The sequence below is a fragment of the Hippoglossus hippoglossus genome, chromosome 7 (genome assembly GCF_009819705.1).
Source record: "Hippoglossus hippoglossus isolate fHipHip1 chromosome 7, fHipHip1.pri, whole genome shotgun sequence".
Taxonomy (NCBI): domain Eukaryota; kingdom Metazoa; phylum Chordata; class Actinopteri; order Pleuronectiformes; family Pleuronectidae; genus Hippoglossus; species Hippoglossus hippoglossus.
The window spans coordinates 10,468,511-10,486,559 of record NC_047157.1 but is presented as its reverse complement, the minus strand read 5'-3'; the positions used below and the strand labels follow the sequence as shown (position 1 = coordinate 10,486,559).

At 41.0% G+C, this 18,049-nt stretch overlaps 1 protein-coding gene across 2 annotated transcripts in view; it reads left to right on the top strand.

Annotated features, from left to right (window-relative positions):
* Positions 1 to 17,821, top strand: part of sema3bl (sema domain, immunoglobulin domain (Ig), short basic domain, secreted, (semaphorin) 3bl) — a 65,307-nt gene extending 47,486 nt beyond the window's left edge. Inside the window, exons 6-16 of one of the 2 annotated variants that reach the window (XM_034590491.1) lie at positions 1,535 to 1,651; positions 2,204 to 2,346; positions 4,142 to 4,256; positions 4,413 to 4,482; positions 4,943 to 5,087; positions 9,866 to 10,097; positions 10,244 to 10,335; positions 10,486 to 10,527; positions 10,630 to 10,855; positions 12,996 to 13,123; positions 14,889 to 17,821. In XM_034590491.1, the coding sequence (XP_034446382.1) occupies positions 1,535 to 1,651; positions 2,204 to 2,346; positions 4,142 to 4,256; positions 4,413 to 4,482; positions 4,943 to 5,087; positions 9,866 to 10,097; positions 10,244 to 10,335; positions 10,486 to 10,527; positions 10,630 to 10,855; positions 12,996 to 13,123; positions 14,889 to 15,401 (1,823 nt within the window). In that variant the 3' untranslated portion in view covers positions 15,402 to 17,821. Of the gene's footprint in view, positions 1 to 1,534; positions 1,652 to 2,203; positions 2,347 to 4,141; positions 4,257 to 4,412; positions 4,483 to 4,942; positions 5,088 to 9,865; positions 10,098 to 10,243; positions 10,336 to 10,485; positions 10,528 to 10,629; positions 10,856 to 12,992; positions 13,124 to 14,888 lie in introns of both variants that reach the window. The other variant, XM_034590490.1, reaches the window with a different exon arrangement.
* The last annotated feature ends 228 nt before the right edge of the window (positions 17,822 to 18,049 follow it).

Genomic DNA, 18,049 nt, shown 5'->3' with positions numbered 1-18,049 from the left:
CCCTCAGCCCCAAGTAGACACAGAACAATTCTGTACTTATGGAAAAATCTATTAAGTATCAACAATTGTTTAACATAAAGTAATATCTATCTAAGTAGTAATATCTAAGTGGTATATTGGCTCTAAGACTAAGGCCAAAACTATAAACAAACACATCTACATCAATAAAAAATATCAATATAATATGTCCAAATATGAACAAATCAAATTGCAAAAGCCTAAATAATCTTCCCAACAAACCAAAAACAGGAGAACACATGGTTAAAATAAAAAAAGTGACTTCACCCATAATGACTCTCAAAACCAGCACAATGCAGAATCAAAGGATAAAAGGAGGACGTGGCAGGACGTGCAGCTTAACCCCACTCTCTTTGGTCTTCTCATAGGTAGCGGCAGGCCAATCAGCTGAAGGGATACCGTACTCCACCAATCATAACCTTGCCTTGGCATAGTCCTATTTGCATGCATCATCATCACACTTTCACCATGAGGAGGGGAAAAAAAGAAAATGTGTCCACCACAGACAAACGACTGCAGGCATGCTAATAGAGACTGATCATCTCATTACAACACAAAATTAAAAAAAAACTAAGAGAAAAGGTTTTGCCAAAAATGAAACGGTAAAACCTGATGAAAGTAATTGTCATCGTCAGCTATTAACCCAGTGAGGTTTCCCACTCTGAGACTTGTCTTCAGTGTTAGGATCTTGAGCCAAAACATACAAAGCGGAACTCCCCAGGCCCTGTCACTTATTTCTCTGTCTGTTTTTGTCTGCGAGTGTGAATATGTTATCCCACAAGCTGCAAGTGTGTCTGTTGATGATGATGCGTGTGTCTCTAATACCTTTTATGCAGCTGAATGAGATAAGAAGAGTTCATTTACACCCATGAGATCGCCAGGGAGTCGTCCACGGCCAGATTCTGTTTCTACAACAGCAACTATGCCAGGAAAACAAATTAGAAACAGTTGTATTGTGTTCTTAAAAAAAAACAAATGGGCTCATGGCGAAAGACTATCTCTCATATTTCTTCATTATCCGACAGGTATTGTAGTGATTCCTATCATGAGCTGTTTCCAAGCCAGCTGAGGCTGCTGTCTCAGCTAATGACGGATAAGCGTGACTGCTAAAGGTTTTTCCAGCATCGCGTAAGAAACGTGGCGCGAGACAGATTCGGTATTTTATTTCCACTTCCAGAGAAATCTGTTTTCTCAATTGCTGAAATTGAAAGTGAGTCCACTGCTGATGGTGTCAGTCTCAGTGGAGGATGTCTCGTATAAGAGTGTGTGAGCTGTGGTTTCACATTACTCTCCCAGTTTGTTCTGTTACGGATTTGTCCAATTTCTTTTCCTCTGCCTCATTTGCCTGAACCGCAGTTTTTCTTTCTCTCACCCGTGATTTCCTTATTGGTCTTCAGTGCCAAACATTTGTATTCCTCATAATCTCCTTTCCTTTATTGCTGCTGTTGCTTTACACATTGTCTTCCCTCCTGCATTTGTATAATACTTGTTGACGCTCATGCCTCCCTCTCTGCAGGTGGAGAGCTGTATACAGGACTGACGGCAGATTTCCTGGGAAGAGACTCTGTGATCCTCAGGAGTATGGGAGGTCGCTCCACCATGAGGACAGAGACTGACGAGAAACTTCTGCATGGTAACGCTTCACTGTTTCAGTCTGTCTCTTACAGTCAACACACAAAATACATTCTTATGTTACAGACAGAGGGCAAGCTGTCTTTAATCAGCTCCTAATGTTTCTTCATTTTCAAATGAGCTCACATTTAGGTTCAGTTTACGAGTGAGAGTTTCTATAGTCACATGCTGTTTAATACACTGTACCATATACACAACTTTAATCAACACCAGACCACAATATGATGCTTCATTAAACCAGTTACATGTTGAAGAGTAAGAGAATGCAGCTGTTAAAGTCAGATTTTAACAATAAATCATAATCCACCTCCATGTGCCACCAGGTCAGATTTCACAAGAGATCTTCTGAACTGGTTTATGGCTCAAAAACAGAGCTAAAGGTTTCTTGGGGGAAACGAGTGAGGAGGAGGACTCATGGTTATCCTCATCAGTGTGCATCAAAGCAGTGAGGGGGATCTCTGTTGTTTTAGTGTCAGAGATAGGAAATGTGTTAAAATACTGCTAATACAAAGAACACTGCTGAGTCTCTGCATCCTTCCATCTCCCCCTGCAGACCCCAAATTCATCGCCGCCCACCTCATCCCGGACAACGACGACAGAGACGACGACAAAGTGTATTTCTTCTTCACGGAGAAAGCCACGGAGGCAGGGGACAGGGAGGGGGCCATACACTCTCGTGTGGGACGAGTGTGTGCGGTAAGATACTTAAACTGTTTGTGTATTTGTGGGCCAGTGCACAGCGATGTTTCCATTGAGCGTTCATCAGGCAACTTGCATTTATTGCATCTGTTTTGCAGCGACTTAATTAAAGCACATTTTCATAACTGGTATTTAGCAGTATAGAAAAGTTGGACTTGCTCAATATGTAGAGGTCTTTGAAATATGTCTCACTAAAGCAGTTTTCAGACATGAACTCATCTCTCTCTGAGGTTTGGAGGTTTTTTCCCCATGTTAATAGGGGTTTTTTGGTAGTTTTTCCTTACTGTTCCTTACTGGATTTTCGAACAAGGGCTATACAAATTGATCTATATAAATATATACAAATTTGACCGATTGATTGATAATGTTCTGAGCTTTCAGGTGAGGGGTGGTGCAGCAGGCAGGAGGCACGACGTAAGGTTTAAATTCCGTTGCGGAGATCACGTGTTTCTCTCATGAGCTCAATCGGACATTATCCCGACTGACAGGAAAAACTCCGGAGTGTCCGGAGCCTCTCATTCGGCCTTTTGTGTTCCCTTCTGGATCATGTCTGGAGATTATCCGGAGTTCAGTGCATGTCTGAATGCAGTTCAGGATTTATGCTTCAAGGAGATTAAAGGAGATTAATTTGATTAGTGGTGCTAAAAGCATCAAAAATTAACCTATGATTTTATCCATCTATGAGACATTATCCCACATGCCCAGGGTAAGACCTCAGTTACAGTATTCAGATGCACACAGACAGAGTGAGAGATAGGTGGGAGTAAGTGAAGCCAGATGGTCAGGTGAGCTGCACAATACACTTCTTTAAAACATCCTCCAGTCCCTGAGAGGAGCCATCTGCAGGGGTGTTCCACTTGAAGATGAGGTTGTAGAGTTCTGATCTGGGAGAGTCTTTGAGCCCTTTGGGGCTTTTTTGTTATCTGGAAGATCCATTAGGCATCCCAAAATCTGACTCTACAGCAGGTCTTTAAGTCTGATGGATACTGTCACACTGTGGGATTAACTTCCCAGGACAGGAGGTAATGGTTTTAATGGTTTTTCGTCTCACTGTGTCAGTTCCAAACCCTTCACATGGAAGAGACAAATGTCTGAGTCAATCAAATATTTACATTTTCCCAAAAGCCTGTAAAGGCATCGTAATATTCAGAATTATATGAATTCTTTCAACGTGCAAATTGCAAACAGCCTTCAAATTTCCCAACCATAATCCCCATCTGCTGTGTACTATAATTTTATCATGCATCGTGTTCATCGCACACAATCGCAGGTGTGCTTAGAAAGCTACAAGCAAATTGCTGCATTTCCTCTGAGACTTTTGACTCTGCCAGAAAAGTTTACACAAACTTCTAAGACAAAATCCATCCTCAACTTTCAAATAATAACGTTCTTTCAACCTGGTCTCCATCTCTGCTCCCCTGCTTCCTCTCCATCTGTCTCCCCTTCTCTCCCAGTACATATGTTATAGCATTTCCCCCTCAGCCTTATTTTTCTCCCTCAGGCGAATCTAAACACTTTTCATTTATCAAGCTTCCCTTGTGGTGATACTTGCCAGGAAGCCAATTTTCTTATCACTGTTGACATACATACACACAAAGAAGATTTCCATGTAAGGTATCATGAATATATATACTATATAAACACAGAACATTTACCATTCACTTCTAGATTGTTTCAGGACTTTTCCTTTCATCTAGAGCATTAAGTACAGAGCCAAAACAATAAAAAATGTGGATTTGAAAATGAATCTGCAGCTGTGTTTTATAGGTTTTAATCCATTTATATTTATCAGAATGATGTTGGAGGCCAGAGAGTGCTGGTGAACAAGTGGAGTACCTTCATCAAAGCCAGACTGGTTTGTTCTGTACCAGGACCTCATGGCATCGACACACACTTCAACCAACTGGGTAAGATACACACAAGTCTGTTCAAATATTCTTTTGTAAAGACACACATGCAGTAACTTGCAGCAGTGTTCCATGTGTACACACACACACACACACACACACACACACACACACACACACACACATTAACTGGCATTGTCTTTTTCTGTAAAACAGAGGATGTTTTCCTCCTGAGGACTAAGGATGAGAGGAACCCAGATGTGTATGCAATCTTTAGCACTATCAGGTAAATCCACATAAGCTTCGTATGTGTTTTATACCCAGAGACAATAATCTATTGATTCAAGGTTTGGTGGATTTTTTGTGTTTCTCCGCTCCCACTTAAAAAACAACTTGACATCAGCCGAGAATCGTGTGTGGCCGATTTCTCTTCTTGGTGTGGTGATATGAAAGTGAACCCCACCTGTCGATTCTGCCGACAGGGTTATTAACAGTGGGTGTGGTGAGAGGTGATGTGGGATCTGAAACCAGTTAAAAATTCATTAACCTCAATCCAACGATGACGTTATTGCGATTTGATTTCAAAGACACAATGTGACCAACTACTCTTTCAATTTCTATACTCTCTTCTTCAATATTTATTTCCTTTTTCTTCCTCTTTTGTCTCAGACTCTCACATTTCTTGTAAAGTATCGAAACCAAAATGTTGAGATCGTTTGTGGACATCTCTCCTTTCTCCTCCACAGCAATGTGTTCCAGGGCTTTGCTGTGTGTGTTTACCGTATGGCTGACATCAGAGAAGCCTTCAATGGACCCTTCGCTCATAAAGAGGGTCCCGACTACCAGTGGGGTGCTTATGAAGGCAGAGTCCCATATCCCAGACCAGGGGTGGTGAGTGATTTTTCACCTTGTGTAGCCTACAGTATATATAGCTTAATAAATGTGTCTGCTTGGCAACACTATTAGAAGATATAGTGTATATCCTAGCCTCAAAATGATGATACTTCATAAACAATTATCAACGACATTAATTCGTGGATGTCCAGAATGATTTATAATTGAATAAACAAGATTGGGTCCCACAAATTTGAAAAAAGAGATCATGTATTTATTCAGTTGTTTCAGAGTTGACTAGACTTTTAGAATTAGCTGCTACTACACTATGATTAGAGAGTCGTCACTGATATTGATTGATCATTTACTGGGACCAATAACGCTGATTGGTTTTTGCAACATTGCGTCGTGCTTCCCTCAGTGAAGTGTAAAACGCAAAGTTCGCAACATTCACGTCATACGCACCGTTCGCGATGGGCCACGTCTATTTGGGTCTTTGCATTGATGTTGTAATCTCATTGCACGAGGAATTTACATCGGGTTTTGTGTGAACGCACCATTTAAAGCTTGTTGCTTGGACCCAGGTTGTTTGCCGGAGCACAGGAGAGAAAAAGCTGTGTGTCATAAAAACTCTTAAAAAAGGTGAAGAAAGTTTCCATATCAGTAAAGTAAACTATTGTATGTGCTGGTGCAGCTGTGGTGAGTGTATACAGTGCAGACGCTTCTTCTGGTTTACATCCGCGCTCTCAGCGGAGATCTGTCATGTTCTCTCAACCACATCACTGAAATTCAGACTCGTTCTACACACAAACAGACGCGTGTAGGCAACACACACACAAACACACACACACACACACACACACACACACGCGCGCGCGCGCGCGCGCGCGCGCGCGAGAGAGCAAGTCACCCTCATTAGCAGAGAGACGGAGAGAGTATGGAGGCAGAAGGAATATGAATAATGTGAGAAGAGAGCAGACACCTCTGTGGTTTCACTCCACTCACTCCCTGATTAACAGGAATGTCTTGGCCTGAAACTGAGAGAAAGAGGGAAGGAAGGAGGAAATGGAGGAAGCAAGAAAAAGAGGTGATGAGTGGGGGGTAGGCAATGGGAAGAAGAGAGGGGAAGACGAGAGGAAGGAGAAGATAAAGAGGGTCCGTTAATTGTTGTTTGTTGTTTCTGTCTCAAATACACCAGACTAAACATTCAAGTCCCTTCTTATTTCTCGTGATTTTCTATGTAACAGATTTCGGCTTGATGATGCCGATCCATCATGTCTCCTAAGTCGCCTGTCAAACCTCAGCCAGGATTGGAAAATAAAAGTTCAGTTTCACTCTGAAAGGGTTATGTGAGACATTTTGTGATTGTATTGTCCCTGACGTTTGTATGGGATTGAAATATCTGAGTACATTGTTTAAACTTGTGTCAGAACTCATCCTGTAACAGACTGAGTGATGGGATATTGCAGATTTACCAGATCTTTAGTGATCCTACCAGGACCTTGGTTTAACATTTCATTCATCTCTGTACGTTGTTGTATTGTTCTGCTGGTCTCTGTCATTCATACTGACATTGTAAAACAACATATTTTCACATGTTTTCAGACACTCAAAGCACTGGGTTAGGTTCAGGGAATGTCCACGTTGACTTCAGACACAATGTGTATCAACCTTTCACCAAAACCATCAGGTTCAGAGACAGTTTTTACCCACAAGCCATCAGGCTACTGCTAACGCTGTGCACACGACATACACCACTCTACAGCAACACAATGGCATACACATACAACAACTACTACTGTTATCAAGTATATGCTGATAAACATCTTGAAACCATGATCCATTAACATGACTATTTGATAGTTTCTCTTCTATAAAAGACACAATAAATAACATCTAAGCGGTCTTATCTTTAAAAAATATTGTGTTGATATTGTAGTACACTTTTTTAAATGTCAAACACTATAAGACCCAACAATATCAATACCTGCATCACATTACTTATATATCATATTACATTATATTATATTAGTCAGCGAAAACCCTGGTATCATTGTGGTGCTGTGTTTCTGTTTAATATGAACAGGAAGTGAATAATCCCATATTTGGTGATTTAAAGAATGTTTTTGTCTCAAGTGCAAATGAGTGAAACCCCAGTCAGAGGGGTGCAGTGCATGTAGAAGTGAGCAAAGTCATTTCCCAGCCTATCAGCCAATCTCCTTCTCCTGTTCTGGGTCTGTTTGTTGAAATGGATCAACGTCTTATACGCAGCAAAGGAGGGCTTACACATTTCATACAGTGCCTGTAACACACATAAACAGAAACAGACAAGAGTAACATCCACATCCATAGTGATACTAGAGTCAAATAGTTGTCTGCCAAATATGCTCACCCCGTCTCCCTCTAATTAATTCTCACATGGCTCGAAGATGATAATTGAAAGCAGTTGAAGTGCTGCAGCAAAAGTTTGGATGAGTTGAGAATAGACTCTGGAGCTATTCCAGTTTAGGTTTTATGTGCAAACAGATAATGATGAGTGTTGCGAGTGGTTTTGAAACAACTTGACATATCAAGGATGTGCACGGGGGAGCTGCATGAGTGAGTGTGTAATTGTGTGAAAGTTGAGCAAATCTGACAAATACATGGAAAGAAATAGTCTCTTCAGTTCCAAAAAGTGTAAAAGATCACGTTTTCAGTTTTTTCTTTGTGCATGGTAAAAATAACAATTACATTGATTTTACATACAGATTCCCTACAGATTGGGAAGCACATGCGTGCTTGAACTCCCCCTTTGAATTATATACATCGCAATCTATGCACCACTTATCATTAAAAACAAATTGCAAACAAATTGCAAACAAATGTATTTGTTCAGGAAGCATTTGAAGTTAGTGAGTTGGAGAATTGAGCTCAGGTTTGCTTGCACATTCCACATCCTCTGCAATAACGTGATGCTGTGTGGTGAAGCCTACTCCGAGGAACGTTCTATACATCAAAACGTTTGTGCATATTTGAGTGTAACCTCCCAGCACAGTTCAAGTCCCCTCTCTGAAATTGAATCCAGACCATTATAGGGCTATTGTGTGGATTAGTTACTGTTGTTATAAGGCAGAGTAACAGTATTTATACCATATGGAAATACAGTCTGGAAAAGCAATATCAAGCAAATAAAAAAGTTTTATATAAATATTTAACCTGCTCATATAAGATGATCAAATGGCCAACTGCTTTCTCTTCTGCGTAAGATGATATATCTCAATTAAATGTCCCATTACTTGTCCTGATTCATATTTGCCAAAGTTCCTTCATGACTCTGACATATGCTTTCATTCTAGTCAGTCACTGCTACTTTTTATTTTACTAATATAACTTATCTCACCCAAATCCCTCTGTGTCCTCAACCTCCCTCGTCATGTAATGATCTGTTTCTAAGGTCTAACCCAAAACATCATATGGTCTCTGTTCTCTCCTGATTGGTCCTTTGTTTCTTTGAGTGAAATCATCATCCACTTGCACGGAGTAGTCAAGCTTCAAGGAGATCTGATCCTGATCAATATTAAAAGCCTGATGCCCCGTCCACACTAATGGGGATATCTTGTGAAACAAACTTTATCCTCTGCATCCCGACCACGATCCACATTCTAACTATATTTTAAGTCAAACAGCTTCTAAAGTGCAGATTTTTAAAAACTCTGGTGTCTGTGAACATGCACAACAGTGTTTCGGAAACAATGATGTCACTGCTAACTGCCCACTGTTGCTCTGTGTAATTAGCATGCACAAGAAACGACTACAACGATGGCTGATATATACTGGTTTCTATACATTTACTTAGCACTGCCAGGTCTATTTACAAGTTTGCACCTAAATTTAGCCTCACTGCAACACAATAACTGCATTCACATGCATCTGCGTACACTATTACTTGGACCACAGCCTCCTTCTCTGGTATTTGACGGATTGTTCGTGGAGACTTTATCGCCACCTACTGACCGGGCACGCTTGTTTGTAGTCGTCTGGACAGAGCTATTTTGTAAAATTAAGGTTGCGTCAATGGGAAAGTATTCGTAGCACACAAGGGCTTGAGTCTTGCCTGACTCTGATGAATCGAATCTGGTTTTGCCTATAGCTGCATCTCTCCTGTGTATTTCCTAATGACGTGCCAGAAATCAACCCTAACAGGTTACAACATCCTTTATCTGTGACAGGACGAGTAAGTGCATGAGAACCATGAATGAAGACGCAATATTCTGAAAGGAGTAAATCAGTTTTCAGTGGAGGACCAGGCAAACATCACTCATGGTGTTTTTTGCCACCAGCAGAGACAATAGAGCCATTTGCTTCTGAACAGTTGACATCTTCTTCTTCTTACCCCTGCTTCAGTTAAACATGTGTTAAACAGTTGCTGCGCAGACTGCGTGACAAAGACTTTGGCTGCTTCACAAAGAATCACTGATCTCAATCATTTGTGAAGTCAGAGGTCATATGGTTTGTGTAAATTCCTTTCGTTTGGAGAGAGTTCAGCCTCTGTAATTATTTGAGTGACACAACATCTCAGCCAAGTACGAGCACATTTTATTATGACTACAGTCACACATAAAGGGAAGATTTTTTTTACAGACAACAAGCACATAAAGTGATGATCCAAACTTTCCTGACACAATACAAATGAGGGTTCTTTGAGAAGACTTTAAGACCGTCATTAGGGTTAGTTTGGAAAGCAATGTTGGAAAATGTTGGAAATAAAAAAAAATAGAAAATACCAAGACTGTTGCTTTAAGCTCTTCCTTCTGTATCACATCCATCTATTTATCCCTGTCCTTCCTTATCTCCAGTGCCCCAGTAAAATCACCAACCAGCCTGGCAGGGAGTTCGGCAGCACAAAGGATTTCCCTGATTCAGTGCTGCACTTCGCCCGCAGTCACCCCCTGATGTGGCGGCCGGTGTATCCAGCCCTGCGCCAGCCCGTGCTCGTAAAAGCCAACATCCCCTACAAGCTTAAGCAAATTGTGGTGGACCGGGTGGAAGCGGAGGACGGGCAGTATGATGTCATGTTCATCGGCACAGGTAAGTGCATGTGATCCCTGTCCAGAGTCAGAAACTTGATCAATCAGAAAACTGGTCAAATTCTGAATTGTTATTGAAGTCTTAAATAATTATTTAAGAACATGGGGCTAAATGTGGACCATACAATGGGTCTCCTTGTCTTTCAGACGTTGGTACAGTGTTGAAGGTTATCACTCTGCACGGTGGAAACAGTCTAGAGACAGAGGAGGTCACACTGGAGGAGCTACAGGTCTTTAAAGTAAGTTTGACCATGTCTCAGTAAGTCTTTATGCAAGTCAATCACGTCTCTTCATTGTCTCCTCATTTTCAAAGAAATATCCTCAATGAATTTACTCTCAAGAGATTGGAGGCGTTTTCTCACATTGTGAAATTATTTTCACTATTGCAGGTGCCAACCCCAGTTACATCCATGGATATATCCGTAAAAAGGGTAAGTTGATATGACTGTAATTTCTTACTTTCACACTCAATATACTAGATGTTATCTTTTTAATGCCTTATTCCCTTTTTATCCTCTCCTCCCTTTAAACAGCAAACCGTGTACGTGGGCTCTCCGGCAGGTGTGGCGCAGGTGAAGCTGCATCGCTGCGAGACTTATGGGAAAGCCTGTGCTGAGTGCTGCCTGGCCAGAGACCCTTACTGCGCCTGGGATGGCTCATCATGCGCACGATATGCGCCCATTAACAAACGACGCTACCGCAGGCAGGACATCAGGCATGGAAACCCTGTTCTGCAGTGTGTGGATGAGAACCTGAGTGGTGAGTGGGACTACCTCTCATCTTCTGTGACCTCTTTGTTCATTATGCAGGGGACTCGCCTACTTCCTCTGACTTCCTGCTGTTTCAGATAGTTTCCTGGCAACCTCTTGCTGACTGCGAGAGTCTGGAATGCACCCAGCCAAATGTCCAGCCTCAATGTCAAACCACAACTTTACTTTTTAGACCAGCCTTTAGCTGTTTCCCCCTGTTTTCAGTCTTTGTGTTAAGCTAACTGGTAGCTGGCTGTAGTTTCATATTTAAAATACACACATTAGAGTGTATAAAGTGTGTAAATACATACATTTCCCACATTAACTTAATCTCCAAGACAGGTATGAATATATCACTTCCCAGTATGTTTCTTCACATTGTCAAGATTCTAGGACACAAATACTAAATATTTGACTCGTTAGACATCCTTCATGGAGAACACCACTAATACATGCTGACTGAGTTGTCCTGGTTTTAAGGTCATGTTTTTAGTATCAGCTAAAACAGATTTCCACATCCCTTCAAGGACACTACAGGTGCCGTATAGACCAAGGCACAGCTGTCTTGACATTCTATAAACTATTAGGCTATAGGTTGGAAGAAGACCAGTGAGACTCCACTCTGCTGTATACAGTATGCAATGCATGTGTGGTCCAGGGGGGAGACGTGGAAGACCTATGTTGTACTGAAGATTGTTTGTGTTTGTGTCTGTAAGGGTCAGAGCCTCTTTCTCAGGATGAAAGGCAAAGAGTGTTTATGTGAGACGTCAGTCAGTTGATCTGAAGCTGTTTGTTGTGCAGTAAATCACAGTAAAGTACATGTTAACTTTGCTACAACCTAGTACTTATTTCACATGAGATCTTGTTGGGTTTTGTGAGACATTTGTTTTTAATGAACAATAGTGTGTGCATTTGTGTATACCTGATTTTTTCATGCATCATGGTGGTCCCCACCAGTGATGATCGAAATGTTGGTCCCCATGCAACATGAAAACCAGTATGTGTATGTGAGAGAGTGAGAGAGGGAAGGAGGAGGTGAGAGACAAATGACCTCAAACTTCCTCAACTATCACACTGAGAAAGACACATAAGTGGTAGACAATTTACAAAAGTGATGCAGAGGTGAGGAAAGGATAAAGTGAGCACAGGCTAAAAGGAGAGAAACAAGGCTGCACAGAAGCAGTTCAAAAATGGGGGTGTGAAGGTGTCGAATTTGTGTTTGCTCACCTGAGTGTAGGAACGGAGAGCAGGTGATGAGACATGCCTCCATTCAAGTCTCTGGGTGAACCTGAGTTCAACAAGGTTCCTTTGTTCCAAGTGTCAGGATGTTGTTAAAGTAGGATTTCCACTTTCTCAGACAGTCACTGCCTGTAGCAAAGTCTTTCTACTACCAGCACATTTAAAGATCAAGAAGTAACACGTAATATCTGTTTTGCTACACCAAATTTCACACACTCATAGAAAGCAGTTGCAGTTTCATAGAGATCCAGGAATTATTCCCTGGACAAATTGTGAACATTTCGAAAATCACTATATCTTGCAACGTTAAAGAAAGAAATCGGACCCATGATGCAGATATGCAACAAAATTAAATGGGTTCTTATCCGACCCATATAGCATCTTTCCACCAAGTTTTGTGGAAATCTGTGGAGTTGTTTTTGTATAATCTTGATTAAAAAACAAACAAACCACCCAACAAACAAATGGACAGGGGTCAAAACTTCATTACAGTGCCATCTCCCATTCCCAGCCAGGTGTGCTTGCACTTGGATTGCAATGGATTGCTAATGTAAGGACCGATTTGCCGGGTAAAATAAAAGAATGTTTTTCTACAGTTTGCACATGAGAAGATCATCTTTAATGTGTGTAACAAGCAGAATAGACCTATTGTATTACTATCTTGATAGTGCCGCCTCCAAATAACAGTGAAATACTGACCACTGAAATGTCTTTTGTTGGTCAAAAGTGCAATTGCATACAAGCAATCCACCTGTCCGCACCTCATATTTAGATCAACATGGCAATGGGTGCTCAGTTGGACGTACGTTTGCTATGCAAACAAGATTGGCACTGGACGGAAAATGACAACTGTGTCAGTCTGAAACTAGCAAACACACAGCCTCCCTAATTCTCTCTCTTTCACCCAGAAGACCTTGACATGACGGAGGACAGAGTGGTGTATGGGACTGAGAACAACAGCACCTTCTTGGAGTGTGTTCCTCGCTCTCCGCAGGCTACTGTAACCTGGTTCGTCCAACAGCACGACCACAAGGAAGAGGTAAGACAGCAAGCAAATGGCCAAAATCAATATCAAGAAAATGTAATTGCTGCAAATCAAAAAACTGTGTATCTCTGATAGGTAGAAGGGGTGGGGGAAGTTTTGAGAGACAGGCAATGGATGATATGAAACTTCTGGCAAACAGTGGCCTGACTTACTGCCTGAAAAACTGAGATTTGTGAGTGAATTTGGCACTTGGCCGACACATTTGACAGCCATTTGACATATGGTTGAAATTGAGCAGTTATATTTCAAAGGAAAATGCACAGCCGCTCTTTTACTCTTGAATAAACAGTGAATTCTTTGCAAGCACGGCCCACATGCCACTGAAAGCTGTGGTGTCACTCAGTCGCTACGAACCTCTGTGACTTCAGCACGGTGTTGCAAAGTCCTTTTCAAATTACTTCTTTGAAAATTATGTTGTCCTGAATGTGTGCCCACACCCATAGTAATTTTTCATCTGTTTGAGGTTATGTTTTTTCAAGCTTAACTGAGTACCTCAGTGAGCCATGCAAGAATTAAGGCATTACCACCCCTCCTCATTTCCCTGCAAATAAACATGTGGCTGCCACTCTAGCTAACAGGGCAGCCATGTTTGTGTTGGCACCGAACGAATGGAGTGAGATGAGAAGGTAGGAGGTTGATAAAGAAAAGTTCAAGGGAGACATAGTTGAGGCAGGAAGAGGAAAGAAAATACAAAGAGAATGAGAGTAAAGGGAAGGAAAAGAGAGTAAAAACTAACAGTGACTGTTCCTGGTCTTTCTTTTCTGATTCTATTTAACTAATCTCCAGAAACAGATTATGCATGTGAATATGCTGTAGGAGAGGGACAAGATTTTGGAGCTGGAAACATTCTGGTTTCCGTTTCTAGTTTGACCAATCACATTTGAGCAGGCTTCGTTTGTTATGTGTGGAGAGCAAGAATTTGTATTTGTATTAAATTATATTATTGATCTTTGTGCTTTGTGTGGGGGAAATGTTTTACTAGTGTTATAAAAGAAACTAGGTGGACTGTGAATGGTGTACGGCGAACAGAAGACTAAGTCTAGGCCCAGATTTTGGCTGTCATCACCGGATGCCCCAAAACCTAGGCTATTGCCCCCAGAGGCAAATTCATTGTCAGACAAGAGCAGATGAGCTCTGAGATTGGTGGATTACCATCTTTTTTACTTAAATTTCTAAAAATGTATTTAATAAAGTTTTATAAATAATTTAGAGTGGCTTTAAAAGTCTTATTTGTTATTGCATTCATGTTATTCACTTGGCCGCTTAAAGTAATTCCACATATGATCAAAAGGCTTTGGAACATCTTCAGACAAGTATGAGTAAATGAGTGGAGAAACATAACGATTGCAGATGCCTTCACACAGGAGCACTGCATGGCAATATTAAACAGTTAACATCCAATCATGCTCACTGGCAACTGCTGAGCAGTCTCAGCTGATTCAGATTTTGTATCAAGATGGTAACAAGAAGAAATCTAAATAACTTTGAAACAGAGTTCATCGTTGGGGCATAGATGTCACCAAGATTCTCAACGGATTTATGTTGAGTCTCTGAGTCTCAGATTGTTAACTGCACATGGAGTTTTGTGACATTCACAATGTGTAAGTGAAGCAACTAAGTTTAAACATTAAAATATTACACTTGGCTTGTAACTTTGTTTCGTCAATTTTAGATGTCTATAAAATATGATAGACAACTACAGCCTAATGTGAGACAATTGTTAAGTTAAGTAAAAGCTCTCTCTCTCTGGCTTCCTTAGGTGAAGTTAGACGATCGTGTGATGTCTACAGAGCAGGGTCTCCTGTTCCGTCGTCTCTTCCGCCAAGATGAAGGTGTGTACATCTGTCGCTCCCGAGAGCACGGCTTCACACAGACCCTGGCCCGCTTCACCCTCCAAGTCCTCCAGGGGGAGACCGTGGACGAGCTCATGGCTCGTGACAACGGCGGCCTCTCTGACTCGTTGAAAGACAGATCTACAGGTAGCTACAGAGCATGGATGTCGTGCAGCTCATACACCAGGGCTGGCTCATCAAGCCAAATTGGCCAATCGCGTACATGGTTCAAAGATATCATGCAACTGATTGGGCCGTCAAACCTGCCACATGTGGAGGAGTACTGCGAGAGGATGTGGTGCAACGACAAGCTGAGGAGGAAACACAAGAGCATGCTGGAGAAGTACCGGCAGGCACAGGAGAGTGCTAGGAAGGCTCGTAGCAAGAGCTCCGGAGAACGTAACCGGACGCCGCGGGATCTGAGCGCATGGGACGAGTAATGATGACAGTACGGGGGGGCAAAAGAAAGAGGAAATGAAAGACTAAAAACAGAGAAAGTTTAAAGCGTAGGACAAGAAAAAGGGGGAACAAGGGTATCAAGACCATCGTCATAGTTGAAGCTTTGGCACTAGAATTCTTCAGAATAAGGAACCGTTTTTCCGCTTTTGCTGGTCATCAAACCTTCATCAAACAGAATAGATTTCATGAAATCAGTTAATGTGTAGGTCTGATGCTTGAGCTTGGATTTGACTGTAGCCCAAAAAAGACAAGTGTTCGGTTGTCTGAAAAGTCAGCACAAACTGAGACGGAAAAGATGTTGACGCAGATAAAGAGGAAATGAGAGACAATCGTTCACATACACTCTGAGGATGATATTTGAAAATCCTAATCACCAAGGACCCCCCCCCCCCCTCACAACTTTGCCCATGTATACGTTTGAAATTACATGAACTGTTTTATTCATACCAGTCAATCTTCACTGAGAAAACCCTCAACACAAACCTCAGATTTAAAAAATGTATGCATGTCTGTGGATTGACTTTACCAAGAGCAGAGCCTGTTTAATGTCTGCTTTTGCAGCCTTGCTGACTCTTTGATGAACCGTGTGTTGGCTCATATTATTGTGTTAATTGTCTCCTGAGACTTCAAGCTGCACGAGGCAGTTTTTTTAATGTAAAGGTCCAGTTAAATTGAAAACTGGTGCTTGGAGGGAGAGGAAAGGTACATCTACATACTGTACCTTTGAATCTTCGGACTACAGAACAGCAAATTTGTCAAATGCAGTTTGGACACACACAATTATTTACCTTTTTTTCCCCTGACAACCAGATTGGTGACATTTCACACACTGGATTAATCTCTTTCGTCTTTAACAGACCATATCTCCTCGCTTGTTCTGCTCTCGACATAGTTATACAATTCATGCTAATGCATGATTTCATTCTAAGACACATCTGCCTTTGATGTATATTTGTTAAAGGCGAATGAAGCTAATGAAGCACACATATTTAACACACTCTGTAACACACATACACACACTCACTCTCTCTCTTCTCTCTTACATAAACTGACATCCCACTAACCCATAACACTGAATACATAAACTCATCTAACTCAGACTGGAAGCTACCATGAGACGACTGTTGATAGTTCAACAGATTAAAGGCACATTGCTTTATTTTCACTGCAGTGGCTTTCCATTAAACACCATCTAGGGATCAAAATCTCTCCTCACTGACCCTTAGAGGCATATTTCACAGAGGCTTGTTTTCATGCTTTTGGTTTTCATACCATACGCCCTCTTGGAATGTACCTAAAGCTCACACTCAATGCTCAATATTCGCTTTCTTGGGAAACCTTGGTTGGATCTGTTGAATCATTTTTGAACTTCTTCAGTAAAATTTGATTGGTAAGTGTAATGATAATTTGGGTGATAAACCAACTGATGAGTCAACAAGCTAGACTTAACTAACCTCACCTCACATGTGAATCAGCCGCTGAACTCCCTTTCCCACAGTCCCTCTGTCTGCTGTAGCTTTCCAGTGACAGTGGGGGGGACAGGAAGGGTCAAATGTAATGACTAATGCTTCTTTTCTTTCTGCTTTGGAAAAACTGGTTTTAAGTAGGGTTAATGATTTGAACATATGATAATCCACCTTGCTATTGTCATCAGTTTTTATTGTGAAATATAACTTTTCCCGGTTACACAATAAACATAAGGTCTCCCTGTCCACAGGTAACAGGTGGAGCAGAACAGAAAGTGTTTACTTATAAAATCTGACTGAACAATAAGGATAAAGAAAAAGCAAAGAAACTGGTTTAGAATAAGGGGAGATGTGACTATTGTTATATGACGACATATTAAAAACATATATAACCCCACCCTTCACCCCAAAAAAGAAGAATAAATAATAAAAATAATTATTAAAGGAGGGAAGAACAGAAAAAACTATAATAAATAAACAATTATAAACTGTTCTAAAGTTACATGTGTTGTTTGAAATATATTTGAAAACAGCTACATACACAATCAGAAAGTAGCCATAGTAGGAGCCAAAGAACGGAGGATGACCAACATGGCTGCCAATGTGTTACCTCATGTGAAATCATTTTAATGGAGGATGGTATATCTTTTCTGTGAGCCCTATATATGCTTAAAACTAGCCAGGAAGCAACGCTGCACCTATGGTGACCTTTTGTGACCTTTGTGGCGTGCGAATGGCCTCTCAAGAGGTCAAATGAGCCGAGAGGAGGAACAGAGATGAAACAAAGAAAGGAGTGAGAGATTAAAATAAAGGTACTATGAGAAACTTGTGAATGCTGTATTTACAATTCAAAATAATCCTAATTAAATATCCCCCATTTCATCAATATGAAGTGAGAATGAAAAAGAGACACATTCTCCCTGGTTTGTACAAAACACAAAAAAATGTTTTTCTTGTTTTTAGTTCGGGGATTGAGAGACTGGCTGTGAAAATTGCAACTCTGATCATTTCTGTAAAAACAACAGTTACCGGGAAGAAATCAACTTTTTGATCTTTTAAAAAAATCCTTAATAAAAGTTCATTTTCTCTGTAACATTTATTATAGTTTAATTTTATCATAATTTCGTGGAATCTGCTCTGGTCTATTAAGATAATAACAAAAT